Source organism: Erythrolamprus reginae, chromosome Z (genome assembly GCF_031021105.1).
Source record: "Erythrolamprus reginae isolate rEryReg1 chromosome Z, rEryReg1.hap1, whole genome shotgun sequence".
Taxonomy (NCBI): domain Eukaryota; kingdom Metazoa; phylum Chordata; class Lepidosauria; order Squamata; family Dipsadidae; genus Erythrolamprus; species Erythrolamprus reginae.
The window spans coordinates 81,636,179-81,656,709 of record NC_091963.1 but is presented as its reverse complement, the minus strand read 5'-3'; the positions used below and the strand labels follow the sequence as shown (position 1 = coordinate 81,656,709).

The 20,531-nt window shown below is 43.2% G+C and overlaps 1 protein-coding gene across 1 annotated transcript in view; it reads right to left on the bottom strand.

Annotated features, from left to right (window-relative positions):
- The window catches only part of LOC139153842 (transmembrane channel-like protein 2), a 590,027-nt gene extending 572,294 nt beyond the window's left edge, over positions 1–17,733 (bottom strand). The window contains 4 exon segments of the mRNA XM_070728265.1: positions 13,687–13,993; positions 15,346–15,393; positions 15,678–15,732; positions 17,374–17,733. Coding sequence (XP_070584366.1) covers positions 13,687–13,993; positions 15,346–15,393; positions 15,678–15,732; positions 17,374–17,733 — 770 coding nt within the window.
- Positions 17,734–20,531: the final 2,798 nt, after the last annotated feature.

Sequence of the window (20,531 nt, the reverse complement as noted above, 5' to 3'; positions counted from 1 at the left end):
ACTGAAGACCGAGTTGAAAAAGCATTACATGACCTTAAACCTTCTCTATCAATTGGACCAGATGGTCTACTTCCTAAAAAAGCTCTCTTCTGCCATAGCTGAACCACTAAGCATAATTTTTCAAAAATCCTTCAAAACCAGCACATTTCCTAAGCTATGGTCGAAAGCAATGGTCATCCCCATTTTCAAAAAAGGAGACCCCCCTCTCTTGTTGATAACTACAGACCAATTTCACTATGTGTCCCATGCAAAGTCATGGAATCAATTATAAATAAATCAATTACTCTCCATCTAGAAACTAATAATTTGCTCTTTAACAAACAATTTGGTTTCAGAAAAAAACTATCCTGCAACCTGCAGCTCCTCCACTGCAAAAATATATGGACAACTCATCTAGATCAAGGGAAATCTATAGATGCAATTTATATCGACTTCTGCAAAGCCTTTGATTCAGTGGTCCACAACAAACTACTCCTAAAACTCAAATCCTATGGCATCTCAGGATCCCTCCATAGCTGGATTACAGCATTCCTGTCAAACAGACAACAAGTGGTCAAATTAGGAAGCACCCTATCCAACCCCATCCCAGTTAAAAGCGGTGTTCCCCAAGGTGGTGTACTGGGACCAACGCTCTTCATTCTCTACATCAGGGGTCCCCAAACTTTTTACACAGGGGGCCAGTTCACTGTCCCTCAGACTGTTGGAGGGCTGGACTATAAAAAAACCCCTATGAACAAATCCCTATGCACACTGCACACGTCTTATTTAAAGCAAAAAGCAAAATGGGAACAAATACAATATTTAAAGTAAAGAAGTAATTAAGTAATTAAGTAATAAAGTAATTTATACTTCTTTGTTAACAAGTAAATTTCAACTTAAATCAACAAACTCCCTCCATTTCTCCTTCCTTCCCTCCTTTCTCTCCACTTCTCTCTTCCCTCTCTCTTTTCTCCCTTCTCTCTCATTTGTTTCATTTTCCTCTCCCTCGTTTTCTCTCCATCGTTTTCTCATTTTTTTCTCTCTCACACACTCTTTCCAACTATCCCCCTTTCTCTCTTCCTCTCTATCTCTCCCTCTTTCTCTTTCTTTCTCTGTCCCTCTCTCTTTCTCTCTCTTCTCTTTCTCTCTCTCTTTCTCTCACATTCTCTTTCTCTCTCCCTCTATTATATCTCCCTCACACTATTTCTATCTCTCCCTCTCTCTTTCTCTCCTCTCTATCTCTCCCTCTTTCTCTCTCTCTTACTTTCTTTCTCTCTCACTTTCTTTCTCTCTCCCCTCCCTTTTCTCTCTCTCTCTCTCATACACCATGCCAGCAATAGAGAGAGAAAGAGAGAGAGAGCAGAGGGCGGCTTTCCAGTCCACGGTCCCCTGGATGAGCGACTCCGCATGGCCCCAGCACCGGACTTCGCCGTCGCTTCCGCCCCCATCTGGCTCTCCAGCTAACCCCCTGAATTCACCAGAACGGAGGAGGCAGCGGTTTCAAGGGACCAACATATGGTCCTTCTCAGCGCTGCATTGCTGCAGCCTCCGAGCTCCATTGCTGTCCCCGGGCACTGTTACCTCTAAGCTGCACTGAGAGAGAAAGAGAGAGAGAGTGGAGAGCACCGGACTTTGCCGTCGCCTCCACCCCCATTTGGCTCTCCAGGTAAGAGGCAGCAGCCACATCCACCCCTTCACCCTCCACATTGCCCAGCGCTAGGCCCCATGGGTGCTGGGGTGGAAGTGGTTGGACTTATCTACACACGCGCCTACTGACTGGGAAGAGGGGGGGGAAATCTGTGCCTCCAAAGAGGGGAGGAGGGAAAAAAAGAAAAGAGCTCCAACTTGGCGGAAGGCAGGAGGGGAGAACCGAGCGTGCCACAGCAAGTTTGCTTGGCGAAAAGGCGGCTACTCCTTTCTGGGGCTTTTTTTTCTCCCCCTTGCAAAACCAGTTTGGCCTCTTCTTCGCCTCCTTACTGACTACTGAAGAAAAAAGAAGCTTCATTGGGATTTTGGCTCTCCGCAAAGCCATGCAGTCCCGGATCGCTCGCTTCTCTGGCCAACAAAGCCAGCTGCTCCAGAAAGCATATTTGAAAAGCGCGCTGCTTTCCCGGGCAGCCGGCTTTGTTGGCCAGAGAAGCAAGCAATACTGGACTGTGTGGCTTTGCACCGCGACAATGACAACAATGGCGCCCTGGAGGCCTTCAAGCGCGGGCCTTCGCGGTGCCCCACCACCCATTCCTGCAGGAAGAGCCTCGCTTACACCACATGCCCCTCGGCCCTGCGACTAGTTTATGCAGGAAAAGTCTCTGCGGTGAGCCAAAATCCCAACGAAGCTTCTTTTTTCTTCAGTAGATCAAATCCTGGATGAGGAGAGCTTTATTTATCACTGCTCTGGCATTGAGTAGCAGCAACCTGAGCCCAGGGCCAGAATTACACTCATCACCAGTGCCCCGGGTTGAGCTCATGGAGCCAGAACAAGAGATCGCTATTAAGTAGCGATCTCTCGCTCCCCTGGAATGGCTAGCTCCATGGCTCCCACCATATCTGTCTCTCCCCAGCAGCACCGGGATATTCTGACCCTCTGCTACCCCAGAGATAGGTGCCACCTCCCCTTCTGCCTCTCTAACGTCAGGTGGGCCAAGTAAGTCATTCATACCATTCCCATTCACCTCATCCATACCATAATCCCACCCACCCCACCCATCCCAATCATTCATTCCATACATATTATTACACTTGCCCCAATTATCCATCAATTAAAAAAACCTCAATAATTTAATTAAAAGTAGAAATTAAAATATAGAATTAAAAATATTAATACTAATATTAATACTAAAAAATCTAAGAATTAATTATTTTAAAAGTTAAGGAAATGGGAGATAGGTTTAAAATTCATTAATCAACAAGTCAGAAGCATGTAGCACCAGTTCTCAAAGGTGAGCTCAAAGAATGTTCAGTGTTCAGTTCGGGACAGTTCAATAGGAGATGACAAAATCCTAAGCATACAAATTCTGTCCTCCAAACTCTCTGAGGCAGACTTCTAGGTCTCTCTCTGTGCACTCGGTACCACTCGGCTCTCGATGTTCACCCCAGCCTCCTTCCTGCGTCTCTGTTTCTGTTGGGCAACATCTCCAATTCCCAAGTCCTTCAGCAACACCACACAGCCATACAGCCACCACACAGCTTCTGCAAACCTCGTCACAAGCCGGCAGCCACCACGATATTTTCCTTGGCTTCCTCCTCCACAGGGACGATTTCCTTCTCCCTCTATAAGCCTCGCCATAGCTCGCTGGCCCCCGGGATGTTTTTTCCGGCTTCCTCCTTTACTATAGCGGCTGCCCCACTTCCTCCATGTAGGCCCTCCACCCAAAGGACCCTCCAACACTGAGCGGTCCCACCATACCGTGCTTGACCTCCTGGGCCCCTCAGGGGGAGCCGAGCTGTTCTCGGATCCCCTTGGTCGGTCTTTGGTTCCCGATTCTAGCATGCCCTAGCTGGTTCTGGGTTTTTGGCTGGCTCCCTCAGTTTCTCGTTCTCTGGGTGGCGTAACAGCTAGTGGCTGCCATCTTCCACATCCCAGCTGATTTTACTGCCGATGTTCCACGTTCCAGGACCAAACAGCTCCAAACGCCATGGAAGATTGCAAACTCGGAGGTCTTTAGAGGCAGTTACACTTCGCCTCCCCGAACAGCTAGAGCAGTTTTTCTAACTCGGATTATAACTCCTAATTTTCTGATGTTTTTGATGATGATGATGACAATGATGATGATGATGATGATGATGATAATAATAATAATAATAATAATAATAATAATAATAATAATAATAATAATTTAAAAATTATTAAGGAAAGAAAATAAAAGAAAAAAATTTAAAAACGAAGAACAAAAACAACACTGAATACTCCATATACTCATCATAACCTACTCTAGTTGTAACACTTTCAATTCATAACACTTTCAATCCAATAGAATCATCATACCCCATTGTGGGGGGGGGAACATTAAATTAAATTTAATAGTTATAATCCAGATTAAAAATATAATCAATATTTCTAATTATCATTATTCCCTTTTCTTTAACAAATATCTATCAACAAATATCATTAAAAATGTTAACAATAAACTCAAAGACTCTAGACCTCGAAGTCACTAACGAACCTGATATAGACCAAATTCGAAAAATCATCGCATCCAATTTTCCAGCTGATGAAATCATTGAAGTGACCAGAGATGGCCCAGAATACAAATATAGAGATTGTTCAGTAGCCCCCAAATTGTGTTTCTCACAAATGAACTTAGCAAACGCAAATTCATTAAGACCATAAACTCATTAAACAGAGATGACTCAAACCCTAAAAAAACTTTGCTCTAGACCGGACTTATCAATTTTACAACATATCCAATCCCGTGAATTATGAGCAGATATTTAAAAATATCAAGATCAAGGCCAAACTGATCTTTATATTGGCTACCATGCTGGCTGCATCAAAACCAAGTTATGCAATCCACCAACCAACCCCCAAACCATCATCAACCAAAACCACCCCAATCTCCAATCTACCTTCAACCAAGATCAACCCCTCATTAACCACTACCTTCAAACCACCATCGCCCACAACCAACCTAACTTCTAATTCATCACTACTCAAAACCAACTCTCAATAAACCAAGACTAGGTATGCACGCCCCTTACTTCCTCAACAACATCCATTTCTAATCTCAACTGTAAACTGATGAACTCAAGAAGCATCGTTAATAAAATATCTGAACTCTTTCTCTTACTACAAACTGCTAAACTCGACATCATATTTATCTGTGAAACATGGTTAAATGAATTCCTCCCAGACTCCGTTATCACAGTAAGTGACTATCAAGTTTACCGTTCTGACCGTGAATCCCGCAGAGGAGATGGTGTTGCAATCTTCTACAAGAAATCACTCAACAACCTTTAAAAAGTGCAAGTTAAATAAGAACTTTATCTTCCTGAAACCATCATCTGTGAACTGACTTTCGATACCAACTTCACTTCTTTCTATGTTATAGAGCTCTAGATTATGATATCACACACGTGAACAAGCTAATCTCACTGCTAATGTGGGCAAGCTCCAACCCACATCCTCTTATATTTCTTGGACACTTAAACCTTCCACATATAAACTGGACCCTAAACGAATGTTCCACTGAACCCATACATTCAACCCTTTACAATGCCATTACTAGCCTAGGACAACACTAGACTTAACAATTGTCTTGACCTCATTTTCTGCAACAGTCTACACTCAATTTACGGACTACATTTTCTAACAGTGACCATATCATGATTGACTTTTACCTAAACATACACCCTCACAAAAACAACCTTAACGATAGAAAAGCCAACTTCAAAAAGGCCAATTAAAAAAGGCCAATTACGACCTCATCGAAGCCTACCTCTCACCTCTCGACTGGCACACAATTTTCTCTGACTGCATCACTACTGAAGACTACTACAATATGTTTTTACTTGAAATCCAAACAGTCAAATTATGTGTACCACTAATATTCACCAAAACTAAGAAAAATAAAATACCCATAAAAACAAGAAAGCTTCAAACCAAAAAAAGAATTATTTGGTGCAAAAATAAAGCAGACCATGTTTCAAACTTTAAAAGCCGCTATAAAAATTTGTGTCACCAAATAAAGACTGAATGTACCAATTATCACATCATCAAAGAAGAAAACCTTCTATGGACAAAGTCTACTCGTGCCTTCTACAACTTTGTTAACAATAAATTCAAAGACTCTAGACCCATCCCACCCCTTAAAGGACCAAACAACATAGACCATAATGATGAATCAGTCAAAGCCAACCTCTTTAACACCTTCTTCAGCTCAGTCTTTGTTAACAACAATGGCTCATGCCCAACATTTCCTAACCGCACCACAAATAACCTCAATGATCTTACACAAATTGATTTTACAGAAGATAACGTTAGAAAGCCTAAAACCATCTTTATCTATTGGACCAGATGGACTATGTGCATACTTCTTTAAAAAGCTCTCCTCCACCTTGGCTGAACCTCTGTGCATAATTTTTAATAAATCTTTCAGTACTAGCTCCCTACCCACTCTATGGTCACTTGCCACAGTCATTCCTATCTTCAAAAAAGGAGATCCTAGCAATGTTGAAAATTACAGACCTATATTTTGATGTTGTGTCAGCTGCAAAGTCATGGAGTCAATCATAAACCAATCCATTACACTCTACCTTGAAGCTATTCCTGTAATCTACAACTCTTACACTGTAAAAACATTTGGACCACTCAACTTGACCAAGGTAATCCAACTGATGCGATCTATATCGACTTTTGCAAAGCCTTTAACTCAGTTATCCATGACAAACCTCTTTTGAAACTCAAATCCTATGGCATCTCTGGACTACTAAACAATTGGTTAACAGCATTCCTATCTAACAGACGACAAGTGGTCAAAATAAGAAGTGCCACTTCTCTTCCTGCTCCTGTTAACAATGGTGTCTCTCAAGGTAGTGTTTTAGGACCAACACTATTCACACTATACATAAACTATCTTTGCAATTGCATCACTAGCAATTGCATTCTCTTTGCAGATGATATCAAACTATTTAATACCACCGACAATACTGCTACCCTTCAAAAAGACCTTGACCATGTAGCACAGCGGTGCCCAAAACTACGGCCTGCGAAACGGATGCAGCCTGCTGAGGTCATTTATCCGGCCCGCGGCAATGCATGAGATTTTACCGATTGATATAATAAGCTCCCGAATCTCCTGTCCACTCACCGCAGTGGGCTGCTGAGCGAGGAGGAGGTGGAGAGCCAAGGGGAGGGAAGGAAAGCGGGCCTTCAATTGACCCCTTTCTTTGCCGCCTTTAGGGAGAGAAACTGTTGCTGCCCTATGGCAGAGCAGCAACAGTTCCTCTCCCTAAAAGCGAGAAAGAAAGGGGCCAATTGCAGGCCCGCTCTCCTCCCTGCCCCTTGGCTCTCCTCCTCCTCCTCCTCCCCACCTCCTCCTCCTCCCCACCTCCTCCCCACCTCCTCCTCTACGATTAGTTGCATGGGAGAGTCAGGAAAAGGCAATTGGCGATTCAAAAACCGTGCACTGAAAGTCACAGCTAAGTGCGCCATGGCTAAGTGCGTGGGGAGGGAAACAGTCACTTGCAAACTCCTGACCTCTACTCCCTCCCCCCCATGGCACAAGGCAAGCACACCTCGCTGCTGACACAGGCGGCGGGGACCACCCTGTTCCCCTTCAGGGCGTCTCTGACAGCCCTTCCCGGCAGAGGCGCCGCGTCTGCCTCCCTGCCAGCTCCTGCCACCGGCACACAGCTCTGTTCACCCGAAGCCTGGCGTTGATGCTTGAGAGCGGGCTTGGGGCTCTTGGCATCAGTGGCTGTCATGGCACCATTGTTGTTGTTGTTGCGGTGGCTGCCCTGCGCCGGCCAGCAAAGACGGCTGCCCAGGAAAGCAGCTCAGGAAAGTGGCATGTTTAAAAGTGTGCCACTTTCCCAGGCAGCTGGCTTTGCTGGCTGGCGCAGGGCAGCCACTGCGACAACAATAATAATGGCACCATGGCGGCCATTGATGCCAAGAGCCCCGAGCCCACTCAAGCATCAACGCCAGGCTTTGGGTGAGCAGCGGGGAGGCAGACACGGTGCCTCTTCTGTGAAGCGCTGTCAAAGAGGCCCTGAATGGGGACAGGGCAGTCCCTGCTGCATGTGTCAGCGGCGAGGTGTCCGTGCTGGCTGGGGTGGGAGAAGGCTGGAGTTGCGCGGAAAGCGGCACCTGCTGGTGGGGCCTGGTCCGAGAGGAGCCACCGCTGTCGCTGCACCAATGGCAGCTGCCGTGGGGGCAGAGCCAAGTGGAGGGCATGGAGGCGGTGCCTGCCGGAGAAGCAAAGAGAGAGAGAAATGGACCGAAAGAAAGAAAAGGGAAAGAGAAGGGAAAGAGGGGGAGGGAAAGAGAAGTGGAGAGGAAGGAAGGAGGGAGGGGAGGGAGGGAGGGAGGGAAGGAAGGAGGGAGGGGAGGGAGGGAAGGAAGGAAGGAAGAGAGAGAAAGAGGGAGAGATAGAGGATGAGGAGAGATAGAAAGGGAGAGAGAGAAAGAAGGAGAAAGAAAGAGGGAGAGATAGAGAGAGAGGGAGAGAAAGAGAGAGAGATACAAAGATTAAATAAATAAATAAATAAGCAAGCAAGCAAACAAACAAACAAATAAATAAATAAATAAATAAATAAATAAATAAATAAATAAATAAATAAAAGTTATCAACGTTTTCTAGCTCAGGATCACCCTTATCATGGAGCTGGGTCACCCATTCCAATGCTTCCCCCTCCAGATTGTCAGTGAAGGTGGAGAAAATTTCTTGGTCATCTTGGTAGCTGTCTCCATAGCAGTTGATGTGCACTCATGTTTGGTTTAGGAAGAAAGCCAATTTGTCAAGACGCCAATCAAATATCACTTGAAAGCACAGTGGAGCTTCTCAGAATCATGGCAGCGGTAATTGCAACACGGCTAGTGACTGTGGCACAGGCAACAATTGTGGTGGGACTGGTGGAAATGGGATCCACTGGGCCTGGACCTGGATCAAGCCCTGTTCAGGGTAATATGCCCAACCAGGGGGCAGTTCCCCTGCCAGCAGCAGTCATGGCTGACCTAGCTGGCTGGTCTTCTGCAACTAGGTAAGCTTGACCAAACTAATAGTGGCTGTGATGATAGCTTAGGTCATTGGAAGAGTTGACTGGTCCCTCCTGAGTAGATTTGATTGCATCCTGGGTTGTACCATAGCAGGAGTTGAGGCACCACACCCTGGGTAGATCAGTCCCCTTGCGCAGAACCCCGAGTCCAGTGGTGGGCTATAAATGTAAATAATAAATAAATAATAATAAATGTGAAATTCAGTTGGTCCAGAACAGGTGACTGGTATGCAGCTACTGATCGACACTGCTGAGATGCATCTGCTCGAATCTTTCAAGCAGGGTTTGTCTGTGAGCCTGGTACTTCAATTCTCCTGACTAATTTGAATCCAAAGGTCCTGTTGATCTCTACTTCAGGATTGTCATTCTCACTTCCCTCATGAATGAGAACAATCTCTCCCACATCTCACCCTGAAAGGTTAGTTTGAACTCCAGGTCCTCCTCCACCCAGTAAAGCTCTTCGGAAGTCAGCAGTTAGAATTGTTCCTTCACCAGGGCCCCTAGTTGATGTTTGACTTCAGCCATGCCCATGGCTACTGGTTCAGGCATCAGACTCTCCTTGATTCTCCCGCAGGCCCCACCAGTGCTTCTCTGGTTTCTTCTGTCTTCCTTGAGACTTTCCAGCTGCCTGGATAAACCAGGTAAGAAGCTGGATCTCAGGACCCCAGACAGCAACTCCAGTTTGGAGCCTTAGAGTTTAGAGAACTGATTTAATGTCAAGGTTCCAAGTAATACATCCCCTTCAATAAAAGCTGTGAGGCAGGCATATTCCTCAAAGACACTTTTTATTGGGACATATCAGATTGGCATGTTCTCAATAGAAACGGGTTCTAAGTTCCTACCAGTTTTACACCCAATTAAAAATAAAACTTTGTCACTTCTCCTAGTCATGTGTCTCCAGTCACATGATCCAATCAACATACAGTCCAGTTTCTAGGTGACCTCAATCTTCACTTTTCAAACATCTGCACCAATGTCCTTATTTCCAGGGGAAATAATTTTATTTAGGCTACAACACCCCAGGTATCTCTACTCCCTATCTCGTCCCTGGCCCCTTTGCTCCAGGCTGTGTCAGCCCTGAAGCAGTGAGAAGAAAAATCTTCCTAGAGAAAATTACCAAAAAAGAAAATGGCCACAATTCAGCCAATTTCAGGGTTTATAGTGTAGCACAAGGAAGGAAGGAGAAGCAGGCTGTCAATAATCCCTTACTCTTACCCAAAGCATGTCAAGCAGCTGAGTGAGGAGAGGCTGGGTGAGGGGAGGGCCTTAGAGGGGAGGGGTGAGGCTTCAGCCACTTCACTGAACTGAACAAACAGTTAGCCACCAGTTCTACTGAACCGGTGGAAACTGGCTGAATCCTACCACTGTTTTCTTCCTATAATGCCTACAGATTGGGATTTATGGGATTGGAATACCTGAATACTCTTCCTATAGCCCAACAATATTTATGAGAGAGAACATTGATCAGAATGCACAAATGGGACTCCATGAAATTCACAGCACAGAACATTTAAGTTATGCTTATGAAGGAAAAATACATTGTGTATAAATAGTTTAAATTTTGTTTTCAGAAGATCAATGTCTGTTATTTAAATTCTGTTTTCAGAAGATAAATGTCTGCTGTTTAAATTCTTTTTAAATAAGATAAGTGTTTCCTGTTTTTAAGTTTTGTGTCTGTTGTTTAAATTCTATTTTAAGGAGATAAGTGTTTGATAAGCGTCTGTTGCTCTTGCGGAAGAGACAGTTACCCAATTCATATCTGTTTAGGGCATATAATAAACCATATAAGGTACTATTCATCTTTAAAAGAAAGGAAACAGGATGTAGACCATATTTAGGTAAGAATTGTGTATCTTTTTGTGATATGTTGTTGTTGTGGTTAGCTCTGGCCCAGCTCCTGCCCCAAGGAATGTGGAGGTAGATGTGAGGGAATTTGGATTATACTTCATTGTGAGTGTTTATCACTGCTTGGACAACAGTAGCTGTGACCCAATTTCAGTTACTGAGCTAATAATTGGACTTCGTTCTTGTATTGTTTTCCAACTGTGCCTTGTTGCTACAAGAAATCCCTTTGAAGTTTAAAGGGAAGTTTTTTTCTCTTCTGCTGATAAAGAACATTTATTTGCCTTCTGTCATGTGTGTGTGTCTGCTTGGACTAATTAACCTGTAATTAAGGGCAGTTGGCACACACGGGCAAAACAGGTTGTAATCCACAATGCTACATTAGCTAGCGCAGGATTGGGAGGTCTTGTAATAGTTATATTAAAAAGCCTATTAGCTTCTGTCCGGTGTCTCTTCTTATGAAGAGTACCACGCTTTGCAGATTATTTTTGGGAGAATAAAGATTTCTGTTCTCTTTGTCCAAATGTCTCATGTGAACCTTTTCATAAAATTTCATCGCACACTTAAACATAGTTTCTGGGATTAAAGATGTATTAATGCACTTCCATGATGATTTGATGCAGTCCAGAACACTACAAATTGTTTCTACTTGGAGGGAGAGGGTGGAAACAGAAATAACTCTTGGATCAATGTTCCCTCTATTATTTTTTCAGTGTGGTTGGAAAAGTATAATGTCTGAGCGGCACATTTTCATGCCTGGATGTGGATCAGTTAGAAACCCGGTTGTTAAGTGAATCTGGCTTCTACCCTCTCCCCCATTGTCTTTGCTTGTGAGAGGGTCGCAAAAGGGGGTCACATGACCACAATGATCACAAATATGAAGCAGCAGCCAAGTTTTGATCACATGATCGTGGGGCGGCAGTGAAGATTTTAAGTGTGTAAAGGGGGCATACATCACTTTTTTCAGGGCTGTTGCAACTTTGAACAGTCAGTAAATGAACCGTTGTAAGTCAAGGATAACCTGCCTTCTCCCCTAGATGTTTTCTGTGGAGCTTCAAAATGGACTCCTGATCTGCTTCTAAAATAGTGCACTGGTCAGACAGATAATGCTCGACTTCTGTTCTGACCCCAATGGAGGCCAACGTTTCTATCTCCCGAGTAAGACGGTTATTGAGTCCTGCCTCACTTTACCAACTTTCTTGCCAGAGTTGTTAAGTGAATCCCTGCAGTTGCTTCTCAGAAGATCCCACAAGATGTTCACATAACCCTGGGACATTGCCATCACATCATAACTACATTGTCAAGTGTCCAAAGTTTGATCCAATAACCCCTTTATTTTTCTAACAAAGTCCTTCCTTCCTAGAAGGAAGAATAGAAAGAATAAAATGGAAAGGGGGATTAAAAGGGGATACAAAAAAATGAAAAATAAAAGGGTTTGGTTCAAAGTTCTGCTCAGATTTTAAAAATTGGAGTTTGAGAATGGTTAATTAAGCTTAGGGTATTGTTTTGTTTGCTCTTTTTAAAACTTTAATTATTTTTTCTATTTAGATATATGAATTTAGGAATTGCTGATCTGTTTTAATAAAGTTAGAAGTATTGATTATAATAAGATATGTAGTAGGTGATACTGATTTGGATTAATGCATAAATGGAATTGAATTTAGAATTGTTGGGGAGATTAATGATGTTAATGATTTTTAATTGATTGAAAATAGAGAATATTTAGAATTTTTTCGCTTTTTTTCTTTTCTCAAATTGACTGAAATTTAAGATTAATAATTAAAGAAGAAATGTAGATAAGTATTAATTGCATAAATGTTAGATGGGCTGAAATAATTTTTAAATTTGGGATTAGGTAAATGTACTATTTAGAGGGGGAAGAAGTCTGAAATTCATTTATGTTTTGTTTTTAATTTTCTTTTGTTAACATCTGATTGGCTATTCAAGGTTTTCTTGGTTTATAGAAAAATGTATAAAGAAAGAAAGAAGCACTTTGGCATAATGGTTAATAAGTTAGAAATATAATTGGTGTTGTACTTTTTGAAGGAACATTAAGGAGGGAATTAAAAGAAAATGTATGTAACTGGATGACAAAATTAGGGGGGGGAAACTTTTGGAACTTTTGGGATGTTTGATATTAGTTACTAACAAAATACTGCATTTTATTCATGAAAAAGTAGATAGGACAGTGTATTGTTTGAATGTATGTTGAGAAAAAAAATTACACCTCCCCCCCAAAAAGTCTTTCCTTCCTCTGTCTCTTCATTCATTTCATTCTTCCTCCTTCCTCCTTTCTTTCCTTCCTTCCTTCCTTGTTCTCTTCATTTCTTCTCCCTTCCCTCTTTCCTTCCTTGTTCCCTCCATTTTTCCTTCCTTCCTTCGTTTCTTTCTTCCTTCTTTCCTCCCTTCCTTCCTTTCTTGTTCCCTCCATTTCTCCTTCCTTCCCTCCTTCCTTCCTCTCCACTTCTCTCTTTCCCTCCCTGTTTTTCCTTTTCTTTCTTTCTCTCCATTTCTCTCTCTCTCTTTTCCCTCTTTCTCATTCTTTCCCTCCAGGCCTCTCTCATATCTGTGTACTTTTCCATCTCTCCCCACTTCTCTCTCGCATTTGTTTCTTCTCCCTTTTTGCTCTCATTTCTCTCACCTTCATTTCTGTTTATCTCTCTCTCTTTCCTCTCCCTTTTTCTTTTTCTTGTCATAATCCAGAAGCAGGGACTGCAGGACCCGGAGGGAGGTGTAGGAAGATGCAGGCTCTCTTCTGGTAGGGGTGTGTGGCTGTGGTGGCAGTGGCAGAGTCCACACACACCCCGGCAGGCAAAGAGCCATTTTCTTTGGGGAGTGGCTGGCCCCCTCTGCCACCCTCCTCTTGGCGCCAGTCAAGCACCATCCAGCAGAAGGGAGGAGGAGTAGGCGGAAGAAGAAAGGTGATCTCATACATAGAGGGTAGCCGAGGAGGAGCAATCCCCTCTTTCTTAAGCATTTCCTGTTGGATGGTCAATCACCATCCAGCAGGGAAAGCTTACAAAAGCATGGATAATTTGTCAATCATGGATGAATAAGGAAGAATATTTTCCCATTGTACTCATGTATAAAATACTAGCTATTAAGAACAAATCTCTGGATTTTTTATCTGGAAAAATGAAAATGTCATACCTTTCACCTGTATTTTCTTTCTTTTTCTTGTGCTTTCTTTTTGCTTTCTTGTTTTCAAACTCTTTTTGCTTTTTGTCTTTCTTTTTCTTTCCTTTTACTGTTTCCTCTTCTTTGTTTTCTTTGTCATTATTATATGCTTTCTGTTTTTTGTTTTTATTTGATTTCTTCCTTCGAGATGCTTCTAGCTTTTCATTTTCATCATCAGTGTCTTTCTGATAACTCTCTTTTCTGTTTCCTTTGGCAATTTCCTTTATATGCTTTTGGGGGGCTACTTTTTCTTCCTCCTCTTCTTCTTCATAATGATAATCTGTATTTTAAAAAGTGTTTTACTTAAAAAAAACTTTGAACATTGATAATATTGTCTTTCACTAAACAAATGCAGATATTTCTTAAATATAAAATAATGACTATGATATTTTTAAAAAACAGTCCTCTGCCAAATCCAGACTTATTGCTACTTAAAACAGAACTATGGAAATCAATGGAATTTAAATTACTCATATAATCCATCCCCCCCCTTTTATGTAATTTATAAAAATAATAGTGATTCCTAGGCATTAAGAGTAATATCCTGAATATATTAGTTTGATGCATTAGGAGAGAATAATACAGGGATACCTCGTCTTATGAACTTAATTGGTTCAGGGACAAGGTTTGTAAGGTGAAAAGTTTATAAGATGAAACAATTCCCATAGGAATCAATGGAAAAGCGATTAATGCGTGCAAGCCCAAAACTCACCCCTTTTGCCAGCCGAAGTGCCCGTTTTTGTGCTGCTGTGGTTCCCCTGAGGCTCCCCTCAGCAAAATTGCAGCATCACAAAACCACGGAAGTCCAGAGGTGGGGTTTCTAGGACTTCTGTGTTTTTGCGATGCTGCAATTTCGCTGAGGCTCCCCTCGTTGGGAAACCCCACCTCCGGACTTCAATTGCCAGCGAAGCACCCATTTTTGCGCTGCTGGGAATCCCCTGCAGCATTGCAAAAACACAGAAGTCCGGAGGTGGTGTTTCCCATGGAGGGGAGCCTCAGGGGAATCCCAGCAGTGCAAAAACGGGCGCTTCGCTGGCAACAGAAGTCCGGAGGTGGGACATCCCAGTGGTGGCGGCTTGGGTTTGTAAGGTGAAAATAATTTGGAAGAAGGGACAAAAAAATCTTAAACCTCGGGTTTGTATCTTGAAATGTTTGCATGACGAGAGGTTTGTAAGACAAGGAATCACTGTATTTCATTTTGCTTTTTAAATTCAAGAAAAATAACTAAAAATGAAATATATAATGCACTATTATATTGAATAAATTTCTTGAAAAATTGCAGCACTATTCTTCTGTTTCTTTTTCTAATATCAATTTAACAATTCACAAACTGAAAGATTGAAGTCAAAGTTGCCATACATTTCTGAAACTCTGGTAATCTGGATGATTAGAAGTTTACTCAAAACAATGATTGTGTACATTAAGATTATTTTTTCTGTCAGCCCTTAACAAAATATAAAAGCAAAAGTTAAGTTTTACATAAAGGCCACATTTGTTTTTACCCAAGTGTGGAAAATTACAGTCATTTGAACAATGCTAAGGAGAGTGCAATTTATATGCATTGCATGCATTCTCAGGTAAATAAATTAACTTATGCTTTCAAAAGATAGCAGCTATTCATATTTTATTTACCTTTCCTTTCTGTGTCACTCTCCACTTGTCCATCAATCTCCATCCCAACTGCAAATAAAAAGCAAACATCACATTTGTTATTATTTCTTATCATCTTACTAGTATATTACTCTTACGAGAAAAAGCAGCTTTTTAAAAAACTGAATTTTAAAATGTATGTTCCATTTTTTAAATTTTTCTGATATTTCTAAATATGTGCACTTAGTTAATTTTCTTTCTGTAGTGATATCAAACATACTTTGTTTGAAAATTCAACATGAAACTAGTGCCAATAAATTTTCTTCTAAGATGCTAAATACACTGACTTGCTAAATACTGGAGAGCATACAAACCATCTTCCATAATGATCTGTAATTCACTTTTCTTCTTTATCATGATGGATGTTCTCTATTAAAAACAACAGCTGCTTCAGAAATTAGTTTTATCCACTACTTAAACTATCAGTTCCTTCTAACATTATTCTTGAATGACACAGTTGCTTCAGCTTCCATGTTGCAGGCAGAAGAGTGATTCATGGTATCAATTCAGTTCAATCCCATCCAACAATTTTGAGCTCTGATCTGTTTTCAACACAGAAAGCACCTGTTGGCATTGTATTGCACTACATTATTTAAACATGAAGAAAGCCCTTTGGAGAGAACTTAGATAAAGATACATACAGTGCCTTATTCTTTGAAAAGCATGAGTAGCAGAAAAGCAGAGCAGGGGTATCAGACTGGTGGTCAGTATGCCAGATGAGTCATGCTGAGACCATGCCCACCCCAGCTCCATGAAGGGGAGATGGTTTAATGACATCACAAAACATAATAAACATGACACAGCGAGTTTGACACCCATGTTGTAGAGGGCATGGGAGGGATTTTTAAAAGGTTGCCACTAACATTTTTAATTTCCTTTCATCAGTTTAATCAGTGGTTCTCAACCTTGCTAATGCCGCTATCCCTTTATACAGTTCCTCATGTTGTGGTGACCCCCAACCATAAGTCTAGTGCCAATTCTCCCAACAGAGCTTTAAGCTGATTGGCAGGAAGATCAGAGGGACAGCCCCACTGTAAACACCTGATTGGTCCAATTGTAAAAATATGTTCCAAGGCACCAGAACAGAAGCTTTAATTCCTAACACCATGGGAAATTTGTCTTTTCTAAATGTCTTAGGCGACCCCTGTGAAATGGTCGTTGAGAACCCCCAGGTTTCCTCAATATGGTGATGCATTTCAACTATAAAAATTTCCAATCAGGGTGAATGGCTGTATTGATTACAGATTCTATCTATATACAGATTTCATACCTTTGAAAGGTATCAATTCAAACAACAATGGGCTTCAAGTGGTGATGTCAGCAACTGTCAGCTATGAAAAATCACATCCACATGCAAAAAACCTCCCCGAGTCCTTTTGGACTCAGATTTTATTCTATTTATTTAATGTATTTATTTATTTTGTCCAATACACAATGAAAGTTATAGAGAATATACACATAGTAAAATATATCAAAGAAAGAATAGGAGAAAAGATATAAGAATAAAATATGTCAATGGAGAATAGAGGAAAAGATATAGGTATGGAAGAAAGGATATATGAGATACAGGTGAGACAATTGGACGGGGGACAGGAGGCACACTAGTGCACTTATGCACGCCCCTGACTGACCTCTTAGGAACCTATAGAAGTCAATTGTGGATAGTCGAAGGGTAAAATGTTGGGGGTTAGGGGTTAACACTACGTAGTCTGGTAATGAGTTCCATGCTTCGACAACTTGATTGCTAAAGTCATATTTTTTACAGTCAAGTTTGGAGCACTTAATGTAGAGTCGGACACGGTTGGTTTGAAGGACGTTTATTTAAGTAAACACGAGAACAGAACAGAACATGGATGCAGGCAAGTTAACCTCTATTTATACTCCCAGCTGGCTGAGGAGAGAGCCAATAGTATTCCTTGGATTTTCCCGCTCACAGTTGGCTCCACCCCTTTTTTGCTAACCAATCTGGTTTGTTGTTTATACGGGGACATTACACTCCTCCACCCTTACTCTGAAACATATATAATCTTTTAAGTATGCGGGCTTCTGGCCAATTCTACTAGAGTGGCGCCGCTCGTTTCTTGGCTCCTCCTCTTCCGCCAACGAAGGCACACATGGCTGCCCTGGGGGTTCCGAATCCGCTCCCTCTGGAACGGCCTGCTGGAATGACAGATGAGTATCTTCGGTCTCCCCCAAATCCCTAGGGTCTGGCCAATCCCCCTGGGTCGCTTGCTCCCGGTTTTCTGACCTAGGAATCACGCTATTGTCCACCGTGAGGTTCTCCGCTCTGTGTAGGCAAACCTGATCCAGGTGCCTACGCCATACTCTCCCATTCAGCAGGGCTACTTCGAAGGAACGTGGACCTGACATTTATACAACAGTAGCCGGAACCCAATTCGGACCTTCCCCATAGGCTCGGGCGAACACCTGAGCTCCTACTTCTATGTTCCTCGGTGGAGTCTCTGGCCATGTGGTGGTGGTTTCGTACCAAGGGTGTAGTCTGTCTAGAACTATTCAGATTTTTTGGCCCATAAGCAACTCTTCTGGGGTTTTTTGAGTGGCCACGCAAGGCGTGGAATGTTGGGCCAATAGCATCTCCGCTACCTTCTTTTGCCATGAACCTTGTGGCAGTTTCCTAAGGGACTCTTTCGCTGAGCAGACCATGCATTCCGCCTGCCCATTGCTGGCGGGGTGCCATGGAGACATAAGGGCGTGACGGATTCCCGCAGCTGCTAAAAACGTTTCAAATAGTACAGAAGTGAACTGGGGCCCGTTATCAGAAACAATAAGTTCCGGATAGCCATGGGTTGCGAACAAAACATCTAATGCACTTATAATGGCAGGCGACTTGGTGGAGTGTAATTGCACAACTTCCAGCCAGCGAGAATGGGCATCCACAACAACTAAGAAATTTTGACCCATGAAAGGGCCTGCCAGGTTGATATGTAGGCGGGCCCATGGTCCAGCAGGGGGTTCCCACACCAGCAGTGGAGCACGCGGAGGCGCTGGGCGGCTTTCCTGGCACCGTAGACATGCCGCTACACAGCTTTCAATATCCCTGTCTATGCCCGGCCACCAAACGTAGTCTTGGGCCAGGCCCTTCATCCGGACAATTCCGGGGTGGCCCTTATGGAGAAGGGTTAAGACTTGGCGCCTAAGGGGGGGTGGTATTACTACTCTGGGGCCTCGTAACAAAGAGCCCTTTTCAACGGAGAAGACAGAGAGGTTCCGACAGTACCGGGAATATTCAGGAATTTGCTCAGTCTTAGGCCACCCCCGGAGGACCCACTGACGCACCATTGACATTGTCGGATCGCGGCCCATCTCTCTAGCTACCTCTGACACGACTAACACTAACGGACTTCCCTCCATGGCTAACACAGATGATACTGGCGCAGGGTCTTCCAGGATTTCTGGAAGAGGGCATCTACTAAGTGCATCGGCATGGGCAATGTGCCACCCCGGACGATACACCAAACAGTAACAATAGTTGGCTAGGAAGATGATCCAACTTGACATACGGGGGGAGAGAACTACGGGGCTTTGGCGATTTCCCGCCCAGAGCCCCAATAGGGGTTGATGGTCGGTTACCAACTTGAAGCTTTTCCCATACAAATAATCGTGAAACTTATGCACCCCCGCGATTAATGCTAATGCTTCCTTGTCCAGTTGGCCAAAATTCCATTCTGCCTTAGCCAAGGTCCTCGAAAAGAATGCTAACGGCGCCTCAGAACCATTAGGAAGCCGATGACTTAGCACCGCCCCCACCCCAAACTGGGAGGCATCACATGTCAGGACCAACGGCAAGGTAGGGGAATATTGGATCAAAATGGTATTTGAGGTCAAAATATATTTTACGGCCATAAAAGCGCTCGCCTCTTTGGGCCCCCAGTGCCACTTGGCTTTACTATCTAATAGGCGATGTAACGGTTCTGCCACTGACGCCTTATGTGGAATGAATACCACATAGAAATTCAACAATCCAAGAAACGCTTGCAATTCAACCCTCGATTGAGGAATTGGGGCTTCTCTGATCGCCCTCGTCTTCTCAGGGGTTGGGTGGATGCCCTGGGCATCCATTTTGAATCCCAAGAATTCCACTTCAGGAGCTCCAAACACACACTTATGCAATTTCAACTTCAACCCCTTCTCTTGAAATTTAGTTAAGACCAATCTTACTCTCCCTAACAACTCCGCCTCCAAAGAGTCGGAGACTAAGACGTCGTCGAAGTAGGGTACAACCCCTTCAATACCATAGAGAAGTCTTTCCATGAATCCCTGGAAGATTCCTGGGGTTATCGATATCCCAAACTGCAATCTCCGGCACCGGAACACTCCCCTATGAGTCACAATGGCTTGAGCATCCACCGTTTTAGGGTCTACTGGGAGCTGTTGATAGGCCTGCGAAAGATCTAACTTCACAAACACACAACCCTTACCCAATGAATTAAGGAGGTGTTGTACCACCAGAAGAGGGTATGAATGGTGGGCTAGTGCTCTATTGAGGGTACATTTGTAATCCCCACAAATACGAATTCCCCCATCTGCTTTAACCGCTGTTACGACAGGTGTCTCCCATGGGGCTTGGTCTGTTGGTTCTAATACCCCCTGAGCAATTAATCTGTCTAATTCCTCATCTACCTTCAGGTGGAGAGCCAAAGGTACCCGCCGGGGCCTCAGCCGGAGTGCTGGCACCCTAGGATCTAAGCTAAAAGAGATGGGAGATCCAGTGTAACAACCTAATTTCCCATCAAACACTTCAGGAAATTCCTGAGCCAGGTTAGCAAACGTAGAAGCCTCCTTTACCATATTGACCCCCATAACTTCGAGACCCAATGATTGGAACCAATCCAAACCCAATAAATTTGAAAAAGGCCCATCTATCACAATCAATGGCAGTTGTCCCGAATTTTTTTAAAAATTGTACTGCGAAGCATCCTTCTCCGATAACAGGTATAGTGCGACCTTGGTAATCCCGCAGGTTCAGGCGGCAGGGGGACAATCGGCTCTTTGACAATTTTGGGAAACAATGCTTAGCCGTGGACCAGGACACCAGCGAGCGGGCTGAGCCCATGTCCACCTGCATATCACACAACTCTCTGCTGAGGCAAACATCCACCGTTATCTTGTCTACTGAGGAAGAAGTCTCACGGACAAACGTGGGCTGC